Source organism: Harpia harpyja, chromosome 3, assembly GCF_026419915.1.
Source record: "Harpia harpyja isolate bHarHar1 chromosome 3, bHarHar1 primary haplotype, whole genome shotgun sequence".
NCBI lineage: Eukaryota > Metazoa > Chordata > Aves > Accipitriformes > Accipitridae > Harpia > Harpia harpyja.
Window position 1 is genome coordinate 59851181 of NC_068942.1, and position 17595 is coordinate 59868775.

The 17595-nt window shown below is 34.7% G+C and overlaps 1 protein-coding gene across 24 annotated transcripts in view; it reads right to left on the bottom strand.

Annotated features, from left to right (window-relative positions):
- The window catches only part of CEP128 (centrosomal protein 128), a 150290-nt gene that overhangs the window by 82165 nt on the left and 50530 nt on the right, over positions 1 to 17595 (bottom strand). For all 24 annotated transcript variants that reach the window (XR_008234534.1, XR_008234530.1, XR_008234533.1 and 21 more), the window contains 3 exons: positions 13076 to 13426; positions 8313 to 8963; positions 4214 to 4378 (listed from right to left, as the gene is read on the bottom strand). Coding sequence is in view for 16 of the 24 variants with exons in the window: in XM_052782897.1 (XP_052638857.1) it covers positions 4214 to 4378; positions 8313 to 8963; positions 13076 to 13426 (1167 nt within the window). In the remaining 8 variants the exon portion in view is untranslated. The remainder of the gene's footprint in view (positions 1 to 4213; positions 4379 to 8312; positions 8964 to 13075; positions 13427 to 17595) is intronic.

The following is a 17595-nucleotide window of genomic DNA, read 5'->3' on the forward strand; positions in this document are numbered from 1 at the left end:
AGGAAACCTGTATTGGCATTCAGTGTGTTCTCAAAGGAAAAGTGTGTTCTCAAAGTCAGTGTGCTCTCAAGGGAAAAGAATATCTCACAGGACAGTGACTGGCGCTGAGGAAAGCATTTTATGTTATCATCCAGTGTCAGAAAGATCATTAAATATGTTACATATCTTTTTAAAATTCAGTTTCTCTTCCTTTGTATTTATGATAGAGTCACCGTGTAAAACTGAACCAGGCAGCAGTTTTGTTATACAATATATTGAATTATGCATTGTAACTAATATAACAAAACTCTTGTGAGAAGTGAAGTTGGTTCACACTTGTCTGCTGCTGAGATCAGGAGGATGTAATGCAGCAAAGGGTAAACACTTTAACAGGCATGTTTCAGTATGTGTGTCATAGTTTAACCCCAACCAGCAACTAAGCACCACGCAGCCACTCACTCACTTCCCCCCCACCCAGTGGGATGTGGGAGAAAATCAGGAAAAGAAGTAAAAATCGTGGGTTGAGATAAGAACGGTTTAATAGAAAAGAAAAGAAGAAACTAATAACGATAATGATAACACTAATAAAATTACAGCAGTAATAATAAAAGGATTGAAATATACAAATGATGCGCAGTGCGATTGCTCACCACCTGCCGATCAACACCCAGTTAATCCCCAAGCGGCGATTCCCCCACCCCTCCCAGTTTATATACTAGACGTGATGTCACATGTTATGGAATACCCCGTTGGCCACTTTGGGTCAGCTGCCCTGGCTGTGTCCCCTCCCAACTTCTTGTGCCCCTCCAGCTTTCTCGCTGGCTGGGCATCAGAAGCTGAAAAATCCTTGTCTTTAGACTAAACACTACTTAGCAACAACTGAAAACATCAGTGTTATCAACATTCTTCTCATACCGAACTCAAAACATAGCACTGTACCAGCTACTAGGAAGACAATCAACTCTATCCCAGCCGAAACCAGGACGATGTGCAAGTGCACTGAGAATGGTGAGAAAAGCAAGAATAACAATTTTGAAAATTTATCAGTTATGGACCTCTGCAATGACAAAGTGCAACTGTTTAAATCGTATTTATTGGAAATCTTCATACACTGCTCTCATGAGCCACCACTGTGGAGCTAGCCAATTTCTAACATACAAGTTCTGTGAATGGGATACATATGGAATCATAGAATCATTTAGGTTGGAAAAGACCCTTACAATCATCGAGTCCAACCATAAACCTAGCACTGCCAAGTCCACCACTAAACCATGTCCCTAAGCACCACATCTACACGTCTTTTAAATACCTCCAGTGATGATGACTCAACCACTTCCTTGGGCAGCCTGTTCCAATGTTTGACAATCCTTTTGGTGAAGAAATTTTTCCTAATATCCGATCCAAACCTCCCCTGGTGCAACTTGAGATCATTTCCTCTTGCCCTATCACTTCCTACTTGGGAGAAAAGACCGACACCCACCTCACTACAATCTCCTTTCAGGAGGTTGTATACATATATATGTATAGGTGTTACCTCTATTAGCAAAATAGGTGGTTTTTAATATAGGTGACCTTCAAATGTGAAAAAGCCATACCTGATAAGCAGCCTGATTTTTTTCATTTAATTCATATAAAAATACTTGAGTTAGACAGTAGCTATTTCAAATGGAAGGAATCACAAGAATTTTTAATACGCACAGGTTCCGGTATTTCTGCACTACACATATGGGAGTTGAAATAACAGTTCTGATCTAGATCAGTATTCTGAAGGTAATAAGATTGCATTATATGTGCTTCCGGTGTCAGTATTCTATGCCATCTCATTATTCACTGAATGCAGTCCATCACATGCCAAAGCTCACTACCAAAGACCATGACTAAAAGAGACTATATAACTCAGTATTTTTTATTTTTCATCTGCTTGATTTTCTGAGTGTGCCAATATTCCTCAACATTCATCTTGCAGAGCCTACAGGAGAAATGAAGTCACTAATGACTCAGAAGTGCACAGAAGGAAAAGAAAAGAAATGGAAAATTTTACCATTATTCTCTGCCCCTTCACGAAAAAAAATTAAAATCCAAGCTATCTGTAATACCTATGTTTCTTTGAATTAGTATTTGTACTAAGGATAGAATGACATTAAAAATATAAAAAGTGTGAAAAAGGAAAAGAGATAATTATTTTGTAACACAACAGGCTTCTGCAATACCACAATATGACAGCTAGTATGAGTTTTCTCAAGAGTTAATATTATTGTTTCCCCCATCCTAACACCACTTCTGACAATTCACAATAAAACCACAATAGTAAATATTCTCTTAAGTTAACTGATTAATGCAATCAAGTGGAACTCTCCATCTGCATTTACCTTCAAAGGTTGAGACCACAGGATTGTGTGCTTAAAAGCTTCTCCATTCCTTTTCAGCTTAGAGATGAAAGATCATCTCAGTCTAAAAACTTTATCTCCCCAATATTAGGGAAGGCTGGACCTAGTTTACAACTGACTGCAGAAGACTATGTACACTGCTACAAACACATTTCATTAATAATAGATCTTATAGCACTAAAATCCCAAGCTAGAAAAAACACATTTTGAATTTTCATTTGAGGTACTACTTATTAGTCTGACAAATTGAGTTTTTAAAGCACTTCCTGTTAGTTTAACAACGTAAGAGAAATCTAGGTTTAAGATTTTCTGATTCCATACTTTCAAAAATAACCCAACCCTACCCCAACATTTTTCTCTCAGGGCTAGTGGTCACAGCATACTGACAGTCAGTCAGTATATGCTGAAAATATAAGCAGTGTGACAAAAGTAGCTAATAGCATTTCTAAACAACCACTTTACCTAGACTGAAAATAATCTCATTAGATTTTAAGTTCGACATCTAAGTGATGTTGTGCACTTCATTTCTAACAAAAAAATAGGGGTTGAAAATTAAATTGAAAAACCTGAAAAGCCACAAAGCATCTACAATAACCATGATCCCCTTATCGTATTTAAATAGTTTGAAACTATTGAGCTAATGAAGAATTATCTGATGAGTATTCATCAGTCCATGTGAAATGAATGAAAACTCTTGTACCATGTTAATATAAACGCCTATATCAAAAAATTTCTTTTCACAAGGATGAGAAATTACTAAATTGACATAGAAGAGCAAGAACCTTCCAGCTAGAAGCTAAAATATCAATTTTTAAAAAACAAGGATATAATGAAAAATTTATAAGCAGTTTCCTGCAGGATGCACAATTTTTTTTGTTCGTTTTCTTGAATTTTAATCTAGGAAATCAAATTTGCCAAAGATTAGAAAAAATCATTTTCAATGTTGTCTTAATATGAATTTATCAAATACTGACAGGTATGTGCTTTACACTGGAGAAGGTAAACTTCATCGATGTACAGAAATACTTAACTGAAATCACAATGTTGCAGGAAGAGAAATTTAAGATATAAAACCAGCACAAGGTAAAATACATTCATGTTAAGAAAAACATTAAAAAGCAATACTGTGGAACCAGTCATGGAACAAAAGTAGAACTCAAGACAGCAGAAAGAGGAGTTACAAAATAAAATTCTTCAGCAACTCTGTATTTATCACTAGATTTTTGAAAAGAAAGGCTGACAACTCCAGGTTGTGAGACTGCAAATTAATATCTGATAGTAAATATTAATAACCGGAACACTAGGCAACAAGAATGGCTGGCAGACAGCGTCCATCTCTAGAAATACAATGCCAGTACAAGAAAGGGATGTGAACTTCCTTAAAAACTTGCCATGTTTTAAATATTCAAGCAGAAAATAATTTTCATCAAGTTATTTAGAATTTCTTTTACCATGCTTACATTGCTTATCTACTTCTAATTAGCTCTAAATTATTTATAACTGCACCACAACTTCAAGTAAATGTGAAAAAACTTAGAAGTGTTTGGTTAAACATTTGTTAGTTACCTATATTAGAAATAGGGCAGGCAACAGGACTTCTATTTCTACTCCTAAATAGTATTAGCAAATCTTTGGGGGGGATACAATTCATGACTCAGCCAAAGCACTTTGGCCTTCTTTGATTTGTATAGAAACTGTGTACTACAGTATGACTGTGTATATTCTTTCATATGTATGTGTATTTTTTGTATTTTAAGTTTACTATCTATTTCTATAATTCACCGCTTATTTTAGGTATTTATCAGCAGAGAGACTGACGAATCATGGTTAAAACGATGTAAGTTTACCTTTTTCTCCAGTTCTTGTTTTACAAACTCACATTTCCGCCTGAGTTTTATATTTTCTTCTTCATTTTGGGTTAATTCTTCTGTCAATTTATCACACTCAATTTTTATCTTCTCCAGTTGTCGACATTGAGTCTTGACTATGTTTCTCTCTTCTAAAAGTTCCATCTGATGGTAATGGGAAGATAGATTACAAAGTCACTATATGGGTTATTTTAAAACATTCCCAGACTGTAGAGTTTTAAATCCATGGAACACTATTACGGAAGGATAATTCTATTTAATTTTTTACACCTAAGTTATATCAAGTGCAGTCACTTATCTGAAAAAACATGGAAAACATGCATCACAGAGTTGTAGAACCATACAGTGTTTTAAAAGCAGTAAATAGAAGTCTCAGATTCTGCATTTCAGCTCTGCTACACTCATCAGCTTACATCACCTTAAGTAGCCCAGTATTTATGTAACTTTTCCATTACTGAAATAATTTGGAATCAGAAAGTCTAAAACTATCATTTCATTTCAGGACCTAATACTAAACTTATATCTGCAAGGAAATAACTGCAAAGATTTGGTATTTTTAATTTCTAAATTGTGTGGGTTTAATGCTATTCATGGAAACATTGCAGAGAAAAATGAAGAAAACATTTAAGGGCCTTGAAAGCCCTAAATAGGTGAATGAATAAAGTATATTGGCTTCCAGTGGAAAAGATAACTGACTGAAACTGACAGATTTGAGAAAGTCTCTGGAATATCTAGAAAATGCAAAAAAAATACACAGATGAAGGAAATTACACACACATGACTCAAAACCAGCTTCATATTAGACAAATTGTGGGATGCAGTTACACGCAAAAATAAACCTGCAGAATAAACTACTTCCTGAGGAAAAGCAAAAATTCTATTCTCCCAGTTACACTATAAATTAAACTTTTATGGGGAAGAAGGGTAAGAAGAGAAGTTTTACAAGTTAATTTAGACACCAGAGCTAACAGAGTACAAAATAAGAACTTTGGTGTCATAAGTCCACAAACACCTATGGACGCAAAGACAAGCCTGCAATGCCCAAAACATTTTCTGTGAATATCCTTATAAAATCAACTTTTCAGTTCCTACTAAAGGTAATTGTATTATAATGTCTATGCAGATGGACACAATTCCTCACTTATATTACCTTTAAGACACAATGGAGAAAGTTAATTTTTATTAATTTCCAGTATGGACAAGGCAGATGTGACCATAATTTAACTGATCTGGATTGAACCCATTCTCCACATCTGATAATCTTCAGGAAAATAAGAACTACACCCATTTGGTATATGTATAGAAAACAATTCAAAAACAAATACACACATATACACGATTTTATACATATAGATACATATCTCTATATAATCTTACATTAAGATTAATACTTGAGAGTGCTGTCAGGCAGATGAGGACATTTTGTATTTCATTATTCTAAGAGAACAAGGATGTTTTTAAAGCAAATGAGGGCATGCAGTAAAATTAGGGGACAGATTCAGAGCTTCTGAACACAGCTGATAAGGGACCACTAAGCAAACCACCTAATTTCCTATGCCTAGTTTATTATTTTAAATAATAAAAAAAAAGACATTACAGAGACATTGGTTGGGAATCCTTTAGGATGTTCTAGCAGAAACAGAATTAGAAGCTTAAGCACCAGAATTTCAGTACTGAGACAGTAAGATCCTTCTCAACACTGACATCTCATACAAAATTCTATGTTCTTCTCCAGTTCTACTGCAACATACAATATTCCTATGGTACCTCCCCTACTACCCCAAAAAAATCCTTAACTGCCTCATAATTTTTCAAGCCAGTGCAGCACTACAGAAAGCCAGATAAGAGTGAAGCAGAAAGTACCATACAGAGAAGGCAAGAGAAGGAAGAACGACAAGGATCAAAAGTCATTTCTTTTTACACAATAAGCAGCAGTTGGTCCTGTAAACACAGGGCAGGGCTCTGCACCCTTGATTTCCAGAAGGTAACACGTCAAAATTCCTCCTTTAGTTAAGTTTAAGGCTTTGGGTCTTAATAAATGTGTTATGTCTCCTTTTACTCCCCATGTGTCTCCCAAATGACCTTTATTTTTAAGACTTTAACATTAACAACCTTTGGACAGGGTTATGTATATTCTTTCTCAAAAGTTACAAAGGTTGGACAAGGCAAAAAAAAGGATAATAGGTAAAAAAACCCTTTCTGTTGGATTTCCTTAAATTCTACCCTAAACCCACAATATTTAAATACAATTTGATAAAATGCATGCTAAGTTTACCTTAATTTGGAAGTATGTCTGTAAAAGTGAAACCCAATTGCAATGTAATGATGAGTTCAGACAAAAAGTAGCCAAATCACCTGCATGATGACATGTTCTCATCAGATCTTCCTACAGATGGATATGATTATCTGTTTTGTTGCACTTACAGTCCTTGAATCAAGAGAATGTTGTGCATTATAATTTCCTGTACTTCTAAAAAAAGTTGCCTACCCTAATATCTTACAAAATTCATCTCCCTCAAGCCCTCTGCTCTTCTCTGTTTCAGAGACACAAAGCTGTAAAAAAAAAAAAAAAATGTACCTATATTAAGGATTCTGGGAAAGTCATGGCACTGTAAATGAAAGAAGGAAGTGAATTTTTAAAATATTCTGTTTATGTACAAGAATCAGTACCAATATCAAGGCCCTTACTGTAAGACAGACCTTTCCATAGAAGAGGAACACTTAGTCACAATCAGGTCAGATCATTTAAATAATGCTAGACACATTACAAATTAAGTCCCCAATGTTAAGCACTGCAAAATATTTTGATTTTAATGATCCTTCCACTAACAACCATCAAGATTTTTTTTATTGCTATCTTCATTAAACGCTTTCTGTATTAACAAGTGCTTAAGAATTATTGTCAATTATTATATCATGAATGATATATTAAATAACTAACCATCCTTTTCTAAGTAACGTCCACTCATAACTGCAAAAATGTGGAAAATATGCTTTTTTAACTAGTTGCATATTTGTGAGAAGAGAAAGGAAATAAATGTGCATATATTACTTATGATGAAGTAGATCATGTATCACTTAAGCTTTGATTAAGGATTTTATAGCTTTTTATGGTTAAATTGGTAGAATTTTGACATGAGCAAATTTTTAATTTGATGGGACTGAGGTGGAAAGCATATTTATAGTGCTTCAGAAGTGCACTCAAAATAGGTTGTAAATTACAACCTATCTGGAAAACTACTGCCTCCATTAATATGAATATATAAACTATTACTATTATTAGGACATACAAAATACTATCTTACATATATATTTAACCTTGTAATCAAAACTGCTTCAGTAAAAGTCCAATGTATAGCTTATACAACTGTTGACAGTTAATTGTGCAGTTTAGACCACTTCAACTTAACTTTTTAATTTTATTCAGACCACTTAAAGCCACTAAAATGCTCATTTTCTTTCCAATGCAATAGCCTTGAATCAGGAGCAAATGATGTAAACTAAAGACATTAACTTGTTTCTTCATTAATAAAATACTATATTTCATCATTTACTATATGAACATAGCACTTTTCTGAGAAATTGTACAGAAAATATGAAGTCTAAAAACTCTTCGAAATAGAAAAAACTATCAAAATTAATCTTAACAAGTGTTACACATTATCCCTATTCACATTCTGAAAGTGTTTCCAAATACAGTGACAGTATTTCTGCATCATGCAATTTAAATGTTTACAAAAATGCATCATCCCTGAAATACTGCAAGTTCTTTAACAGGGCCTTGACAATAATTGTAAAAATAACAGTTGAAGCAGAAAGGATCAAATCATATTAAAACACTACAGCCCCATATATCTCCTTCTGTTCTGATCACAGACATACCAATTTCACTACTTTTGAACTAAGAAAAGCTTTTGACCTAAAACTGTTACATTTTTTACCCTGAACTTTAAACTTTTATGATGACCTGCAATAAAATGTGTGTTAAATGTTTTAAAGCCCGTGCTTTATTACCTTCATCACTCGATAGGGAAGAAAAAAAAAAAAGTCTGACATTGGAATTCTTCAGCATAAGTACCTTTAGCATTCTAATCTGAGCCTCTGCATCATCCTTTTCTTGTTTAAGGAGTTTCATGAGCTCTTGGACGTTTCGTTCATGTTTGATTTTAACATTTTGTAACTCTGATCTAAGATCTGCCAACTCCTGTTGGTGAACTTCTCTTTCCATCTTCAGCTGCCTGTTAGCTGAAGTCATCTCTTCATGTTTAGATTCCTGCTGTTTCTGGAGAGCCGAGAGGCTCTTATGTAATTCCTTTTTGATTTTCTCCTCTTCTGCTATTCTGTTTGTTAGTTCCACACGTACAGAGCTTAAGTTTTTTACATCTGCTTGCATTTCTAAGAGTCTTTCCTGGTCTTTTTTATGGATCAAGTTACTAGTTGCAAGTTCTGTCTCCAAGTTTTCCTTTTCAGCTTGCACTTGATTTTGTAGAAAGACTTGCTTTTTCAACTCATTCTCCAATTTATTTACAGTACCTTGAAATTCTTTGATCTCTTCTTCAAGCGATACCTGGTGAGACTTCATTTCATTCAGTTTTACCTCTTTGCAGTGGAGGAGTTCTTCCTGCTGGGCTCTCTTTGTAAGCACATCATTCAGCTCTTTCCGAAGGTTTTCTATTTGGTGTATAGCAGAGAGAAGTTGACTTCTGAAGTCATCCTTTTCTTTGAGGGCCTAGGAAAGAAGAAAAAGAAATCCAGTGTGACCTAAAGTAATTAAAGAAAATAGTTGGAAAGATGTCCTTAGACATTCCTAATGTCTAATGAACAATTAGCACACTTTGTTCTGTGAAAATACAAAATTTTTGCTTGTTATGAACTCAGTTCAAATGTAATCAGTGTTTCTTTAAATTTAGACAGGGAACATTTGTGATCTCAAATATATACTTGTCCTTAAGTGATCTAGCCTCCTAAGCAGGGATAGTTTTGGTTAATCCCCTGCTTTTCTCAGCCTCTTTGCAGATTGAGATGGGTTTCTTTGCTGGTTCCTCCAAATAGCAAGATGGAAGAAATAAGGCAATACAGTAACACAGCAGAATACAGGGAGTACTATTGGTCAGACACACCTTACCTACAGGTCCATTTCATAGGCTGACCTGTTTTGCTTATTTTCTAAAATATTACATAGGAAGTATATCAACTTTAAATTATTTTTGAAACTGCACACAGTAGACTAATGAATAGCAGTTAAAAGCCTGGTTCACTCATGCATCAAAGCCAAGAAATGAAGACTTCATCTTCAAAATAAAAATCAGCCACATTTATTAAAAAATCCACTGTTTTCCTAAGAAGCTCAAGGGCTGGGGTTTTTTTTTCCAACATTGATATATTTCAGGTTAAAAAAATCCTAGAAAATGCACTAAATGACAGGAAAAATTTGCACTGCAAGCACATGTGTGTTACTAAACACTACATTTCATTAAACTCATGTTACGCACACTATTCCCAATTCTTACTTATCTCAAGTTATAAGTTAATTTTTTTAACATTCTGTTTAAAATAAGAAGGAATTTACAGTACATCTATCATAAGTCACACACAACACCTACTACAGGAAAAAAAAGAATGATAAAGGGACAACACAAGATTTTCCTGATGTATCAGATAAACTACTGATTCTTTAAACTGGCTTAAATAAATTTTATCCTGCATTTTACTGACTATTTCCACTAATTCCACAAACAGTAGACACTTCTCATAGATATAACAAAATTACTTGAAATAAACCAGAACAAAAAGAGGTTACAGGTTAAGGTAAACAGTATGCAGATTAAAAATAATAAAACAATTTGTAATTACATAGAAAATAACCAATGCAAAACAAACTAGAAAAATTAAAGAATCAAGGATATGTGGTAATGACCATTATAGTTTTCTTCTGAAAAATATCAGTATTTCAACCTTCCTAAAACTGTCTTGCAATTCTAGTTGTATAATTTGGCTGAAAAAAACCAGTAAAATTTAAAAAAAAAACAACAAAAAAAACCCCAAACAAAACAGAAGGAACTTGCTTTGAGTGTAAGCATGTTTTCTACATTCCGTACTTCGAAGAAAATACATTTCAAAAGACACAAGAGGTTAGAGATTCCACTGTCAACCAATATCAAGGATAAGCACACAGGCAAGACTTTAACCAAATTATCCCAGTAACTCCAAAAGAATGAAACCTAAACGATCTTTCTATAGCCCACCCATTGTCTGCAAATATTTGGAACATCTCATAAAATTGCAAGCTATGATTATAATCCAATTTTGAAAGTTTGCCATCAACCCTTTGAAGTCCTATAACAGAAAGCAAAGATAACAGACTACCATTTCTCCTTTTTCTTTATTATTTATTTTTACAGAGTTTTGTCACAGATGTTAATTGTCTGTATATTTCAAAGCTGGTTAAATTATGTTCATCTAGTTCCCTGAAGCTTATCACAAATGCTGCATCTTGACTGATTATATCCTCATATGGAAACCGTCTACAACTTTGTATTGAGAACATTAAATGTTGTATTTTTTTCTCCTCCACAACGATGCACAGTTTATTTGATATTACATATCATCCAATAAAGAGATTTTCTTCAGTGACAGCTGAAACTTGTTGGCAAGATGCTGACTATTTTAAAAATAAGAATGAATTTCTTAAATGGAGCTTAAACCAAAATGACTGCATTTAGCATTTTTATGCATTTGTCTCACAGAAAAAGGTAAAATCCTTGTCAAGGAGTCTTATGTAACACAGAAAATGTCAATGTGGACAGCACTATCAATTGCCATTACAAAGACCTGTCCACGCGTTTAAATGAACAGTGATTTCAGAGCCTTTTAGGGCTCCTCCTGCTTGTTACTCACAACACTCTCTCCTCTACTTTTTGCTTCTCATTTGTCTATTATGAGAGAGACATATGATTTCTAAATGATTCAGGTTTTTCTTCCTTTCTTTACACCTCCATTTACCTAGGCAAGAGATGACTAACTTCTTAAAATGTTTGTGAACCTTATTTCCCCAGACAACTGCTAGGGTTAACCAATACAACAAGATTACTATGGAATGAATTGTTGGAGCATGGATACAGCAAATAATAACAAAAAATAAGGAATATACTAGGGAGTTCAGGAGAGAAACAGCAACCCCAGGAATCACATCTTAGATCTGCTGGAGTTTATTAATTTCAACTCAGTATTACCCCAATTGTGGCTTCTCCTGTGCTTTGACCATGCTTACACATTCATGTACCAGTCTCAGAACAGGTTACTGGATCAGGAACAACACAGGATGAATACAGACATCCCACACTTCACATCATATACCCCTTGAAATCTACAGTCTTTGAGCAGGACAAAGCAGAGGATGGCATGGAGCCATCCCAAACCCATCAGATTTAGTAACTTAAACTGGATGCATGTCACTAGAAAATAAGTGAAAAGAGGTGAGGGAAGCTCTATAAAAACAAAAGTAGTCCATACAATATGATAGTCTGTACCAGCAGAGCATGTAAGCTAAGATAAAAGCTCACAGCATGAAGCTTAGCACTATACCAGCTACCACACGAGCAGGCACCTTTTGACCCAGCCAGAAAATACAAAGACCCACAGACTCATTACAAATAGAATGATGGTTTCTACTACTATTCCAAGACAGGATGATCAGCATTAGCATTGATGTGAGTGCTTGTCTTTAAAGCAGTGTCAGGACTAGAAAAAGTCAAAGAATTCTGCTAAGTCAAAAAAAAAAAAAAAAAAAAAAGACCCAATGTTTTTTCCTGAGAGACTATACAGGAGGAAGAAGAGATGAATAAGTGCTTTACCAAACTGAACAAAGACAAATGAAAAGCCCAGAAATGTTACATGATCAATTTTCAATTTGATTTTTTCAAATAAAAAGTTCTGAAAAGGTATAAGAAAGAGGCTGAAACAAAACATACATGAAAAGCATTAAGAAAAAAAGAAGTTACAAAAATACAAGGAACACAGACTCTCTATCCAGATCAATGGAAAAACCTAGGACCTGCATGGTAGGTGTTAGCAGCATGTTCATCCCAAATGCAGGTAAGAGTGCCTTTTTTGCTAAAATCTCCAGATTTTGCCAAAATCTCTGTGCATTCTTAAACAAACAAACAAACAAAATCTACTTTTCTGCCTCCAAACATCAAATCCAAACTGAACTGCAGTCCTTATGATATTTCAGAACCTGTAGTCTTTATTGGCAATAAAAGATGTCATTACATAACCTAGAGTCTGAGAAAAGCTTAAATACAGAATGGAATTAAAAATACACTAGTTGTGCCAAAGTCCATATAGCATTATGGTCTGCTAGCAATCTGACATACATGGTGAAAGTAAACACCTACTTTCAAAGATGTGACCACTGTCCACTACATGAGACAATGCATAACCTGAACATGGGTTATTACTTAATGTCATAAATTTTTTACAAAAAATAACGTCACATTAATTCTTTAAAAATTAACTAAAAATAAGCTAAATTAAGTTAACTGTTAACTGAAAAGATAAAGTAAAAGCAACATTCATAGAGAAACTTTCTTCTTTACAAGAAGAAAACTTTGATTAAGTGAAGAGACTGGAATAAATACTGGATAAAGAAGGGAATGTGGAACTGGGCAATAGCTAAAAAATATTGCCACCTATTAGCTGTTTTGTAGTTCACCAGAAAAACTTGGTCCAGAACTTAAGGCGGAAAGTGGTTTAAGTCACAGCTTGCATAAATAAACTCCTTACCTTCATTTCTAAAAAAAAAATGGAAAGGGTACAAACTGTCCCCCCAGTCAATCTTACCTGACTATTCTTGTCCATCAGTTGGTTTATAGTTTCACTTTGTTCTTCCACCTCACGATCCAGTTTCTTACATTTCAGCTTCCATTGGCGGATGGTCTCCTGTGCTCTCACCTTCAAATCTTCTCTTTTTTTCTCAATCTCCAGCCTGAGTGCCTCTGAATGCTTGAATTCAGTGAGGTACCGTTCTGCTTCCTTGGTACTCTCTTCAACCTGTTGAGCTAACTCAGCAGACTGGAGTTCAGTTTGTCTACGTTCATTCTCACAAGCCTTGTAGCAATTCTGTATCTCCTTTAGCTGGTCCAGCATTTTTTCCTGCTGCTTCTCCCTGTTTTCCAGGTCAGATGTTAACACCTGAAATCATCATAGCAAAATATGAAAATTCCAACTCTAAAGATACACAACATGAAACCTTATCAAACAACATACAGTGCTATTAAATCACATTTCTATCTAAAATAGGAATGCATAAAAGATCTCCTTGACTAGCAGGGAAAGCCCTGTTAGCCCATGGAATCTCCCCCTCTGCAATGGTAAAGAATTTCAACACAAGATGTAAAATACATGGTTACTCTATCCCGTATTCTACTTTCTGCATTTGTTCTTCTTCTGGTTGTTCTTGTTATTTTTATATTTTAAGTTTGAGAAGGAATCATTGACCAGGATCCTCATATGTTACACACTAGTCAAATACAGAATAAAGCAAATAGTAAGATGTAAGGAGATGAATATAAACAGATGAGGTGAAAAAGAAAATTGGCAAGGAAAGAAGAGCATTTACCACAACAAAAGTAACCTATAGTATATGAGCTAATTGTTACTCAGTTTCATGCTGATTGCTTTTACAGAAGCAACATGCTGAATAAGGGTATTTTGGAAAGCACTGATGAATACAAGGAGAATACAGCAGCTTGATAGATGTTTCTAGAACAAAGTGCAAAGATGTTTGAAAATTTAGCAAGCATATTAGAGCCAACATTAGCTGGCCTTTCAATACTGAATGAAATTGAAACTGCACATTTTAAGAACAACAAGCATTGCCTATCTCAAATCTGATGATATTTCTCAGGACAGTCTCAGAAGCAAGTCAGGAAAAACGTTCTCCATATACCTTCTGCAAGGGCATATTCAGAAACCAGTTATTGAAGCTTCACTAGCACAACTGAATTTTATTAAGATCATCACGTAGAATTTCACATTAGTATTCTGTATTTCAGGCCTATTTAGACTGCTTTCATACCATTCAGTATTTTCATTAATGACTTAGATTAATCCAGTAGGACTGTTCTATAGTCAGTCAAAGATATTATCAAGCTTCAAGGGATGGAAATACTTTAGAGAAGAGAATTAGATTTTAGAAAAACTGAAACAAATTGGACATGTAGTCTGAAACAAACAGGGTGCAATTCAGAAGGGAAAAATACTTTGCCTAGGAAAGACTAAGTGGTGCAGATGCACATAGAATGACTATTTAAACAAAGGTCCTTCCACAAGGGCTGGGGGGGGGGGGGGGGGGGGGGGGGGCACAAAGGGGATGGGTGTGGCTTGGGTTTGTTGGTTGGTTGGGTCTTATTTTGTGGGGGTTTTGGTGGGTTTTTTTCCCCCTCCAAATCTGGCCATTACCTCCTGGGAGACAATAAATTGTACTAGGCTTTTCAGGATAGCATTTGCTGTCCTGGAAAGAAGACTGCATGTGCACTCTTGCATGTGACAGACTGTGGTACTGCCAGAAAATACAGACAGGAAAGGACTGATGCTACAGACAAGATCAATCAGTCCAACTTACTACTCGTACCCACGATGCAAAACAGGAGTAGTATTACCCACTGAACAATCAGTTGCTCACCTGTAGGATGAATATTCCTGCTCTAGACACAACTGAGATACAGTTAATAAAACAATAGGTAAACACATTACGGAATAGTTGGGAGTAAATCTTACATGAGTGACAAAATGAAAACAGGAAAGTCCTTCTAGATTTACAGTTCTATATGTTAGAAAAAACCTGCACGTATTCTGCTTCACTATTATTTAAACAGGCATTTTCAAGCTCATCAGGCAAAACGACCGGGCCTAACCTTGTAAAAAGTCTTGATTCGTAAGACAAAACAACCAAACAAAAAAACTTGACAAGCTACAACTAGCAAAATCTTATCAAAATGAGCTTAATGTCAAATGCAAACTGATATTACAATACTTCTTTAAACGTAAAGATTTAAATTCTGAATGTAGCAGAAGTTAAAAAAAGCCTGATAAAATATAGTCAGATGTTACATTTACCTTTCCACAGATTTTCTAAAATGGGTCATCATTTCTTCAAAGTCACGTGATTATACACGCTATTATCACTTCTCATTTCATGTCTTTCTGGAGACACCATAGAGGATGTCAGCCTAAACTGATGTACTATTCAACTCTGCATCATTAAAAAATAGTTATTTATGCATAATTCCCCCAGAGAACACACTTCATTAATACAACTACAGTTCACACAGACTTTTTAATGAAATATGAGTCTAAGCTTAAACACAGAAAACAATGTTCAATTAATTGTAAACATTCATTTCACTCTGTAGAAGCAAATCTTAATCTCCTATTTATTGATTTACAGTAAAATGAAAAACATGGGAACATTTGGTTTAGATGTTTACCTTGAAGCACAACTAATTTATCAACATGAGCTATTTGCATGAGGAGGAAAAATGAACTTTGACATGGATGTACCAATATAAATTTTAATGTTTTATTTTTATAATTTGTGAAAATAGGATAGATCTCTGCAAATAGTTTGCACTTTTCTTAGAAGAGTTAAGTGAGCACAGCCTCAAAACAGTTGAAGTCAGCTGGAAAACAGCAGCATAGCATATCAACATTTCATGCAGCCTTCCCTGTAAAGCAAGGGGATAGAGAAACAGTGGGTGTCCACACTTTGTTTTTATAATATCATAACAGGGGTCCAAATGTACTGACCTGTACTTTTGAACTCTTATTTGACATGCAATAAACATATGTATACCTGTATGTTAACACATATGCAGTTGTCAAAGTTCTGTCCGATCTATAAGGGCTTGCCCTACTGGTATTTAAAACATTAAATAGGCAACTTTTCAGACATGGGCTGTCATAAAAATAAGAAAGTAAAAAGTCTGATATGAAATCACATTTATCATCTATACACATAGAGATACAGGTTTCCCAGAAAGAAGAAAGCATCTTTACAGGTATGGCATATACATACATTCACACGAGGGGAACAGACATACACAAGCACTATTTGTTAGAGGGTTTTTTTGCTTCAGTATCTGTAAGAGCACGCCTCAAACCTCACTGTCCATGTACAGAGCTTAAGTGTTTATAAAAAACAAAGGTTACGGTCCTGCCTTTTAGTTCCTTGGAAAATGCCAACACACAATCCCAATTTCTAAGCCTTCTGTAAAAAAAGTATGATGACTGTTTACAATTTTAAAAATAACATTTCTAACAGAACAGTTACTGGCAAGTAATCTCTTTGCCATTTGTCATTACCTGCCTCCACACATGTCAATATTGTGGTTGATTTCAACCCTTTACAATAATGAACATCTAGAGATCATCAGAGCCATCTTAAAGGACACAGTTTTCACTTAATGATTGGAAATAACAATCAACAGGGTTAGTAGAGCATACCTTGCTAAACACGATATCCCTTTCAGACACACACTGCTCAGAAAATGACTGATTACTAGCTTTTGTGGAACTGTACTATCAGCAGATAGTAAATAGTTAATACAAGACAAAGCTCCATTAAGCAAGTTACACTACTATATATTTTTAATGCCTAATTTTGATGTTATGAGAATTAAGATTGTTTTGATAGTAAGAAATAATTATGCAAATTATTGTTCTCATTGGAAGAACATTGTACTTGGCAGTGGTGGGCTGTGAAAGTATGACCTTGCAGTTTCATTTCATAATGATGATCTTATAAACTTAAGCTTTTAATTTCTTTCTAAACAATATTTACAACTAAAAGTAACTGATAATTGAGCTAGATGCAAGCATCACATTTTTCAATTTTAGCGTATTTTCAAAAGCATTAGATTTAATACATAAAATTTTAATAAAGTATGTATCACGTGCCTATTGTTCATAAGTGTGTGAAGACCCTCAGTCTTGAAAGCCACCTATTTTCTCTTAAAATAACAAAGTATCTTGCATAGAAAGTTTATATCTGCATCCTACTATGGATGCATATATGATCAGTCTTGAATATTAAAATAACAACACCTGGAATAAGTAGGCACCCCTATTTCCCCATCATGTTTTATATCATTTATATACAGACATCTGTAGGAGTCTCAATCCTCAGTTTCCCTTCAGCCTTTTAGTCCTCATCTTCCTCTCAACCACAGAATCTCAGTTGCAAAGGGCATTAAATATGCATGCAGAAAATACATCACAAAATGTTATCATTAATGTAAGGCACATAGCTTGATTGTTTCCTTTGCAAAGCTGTTTGTATGCGCATTCTACTGCAGCTGTGG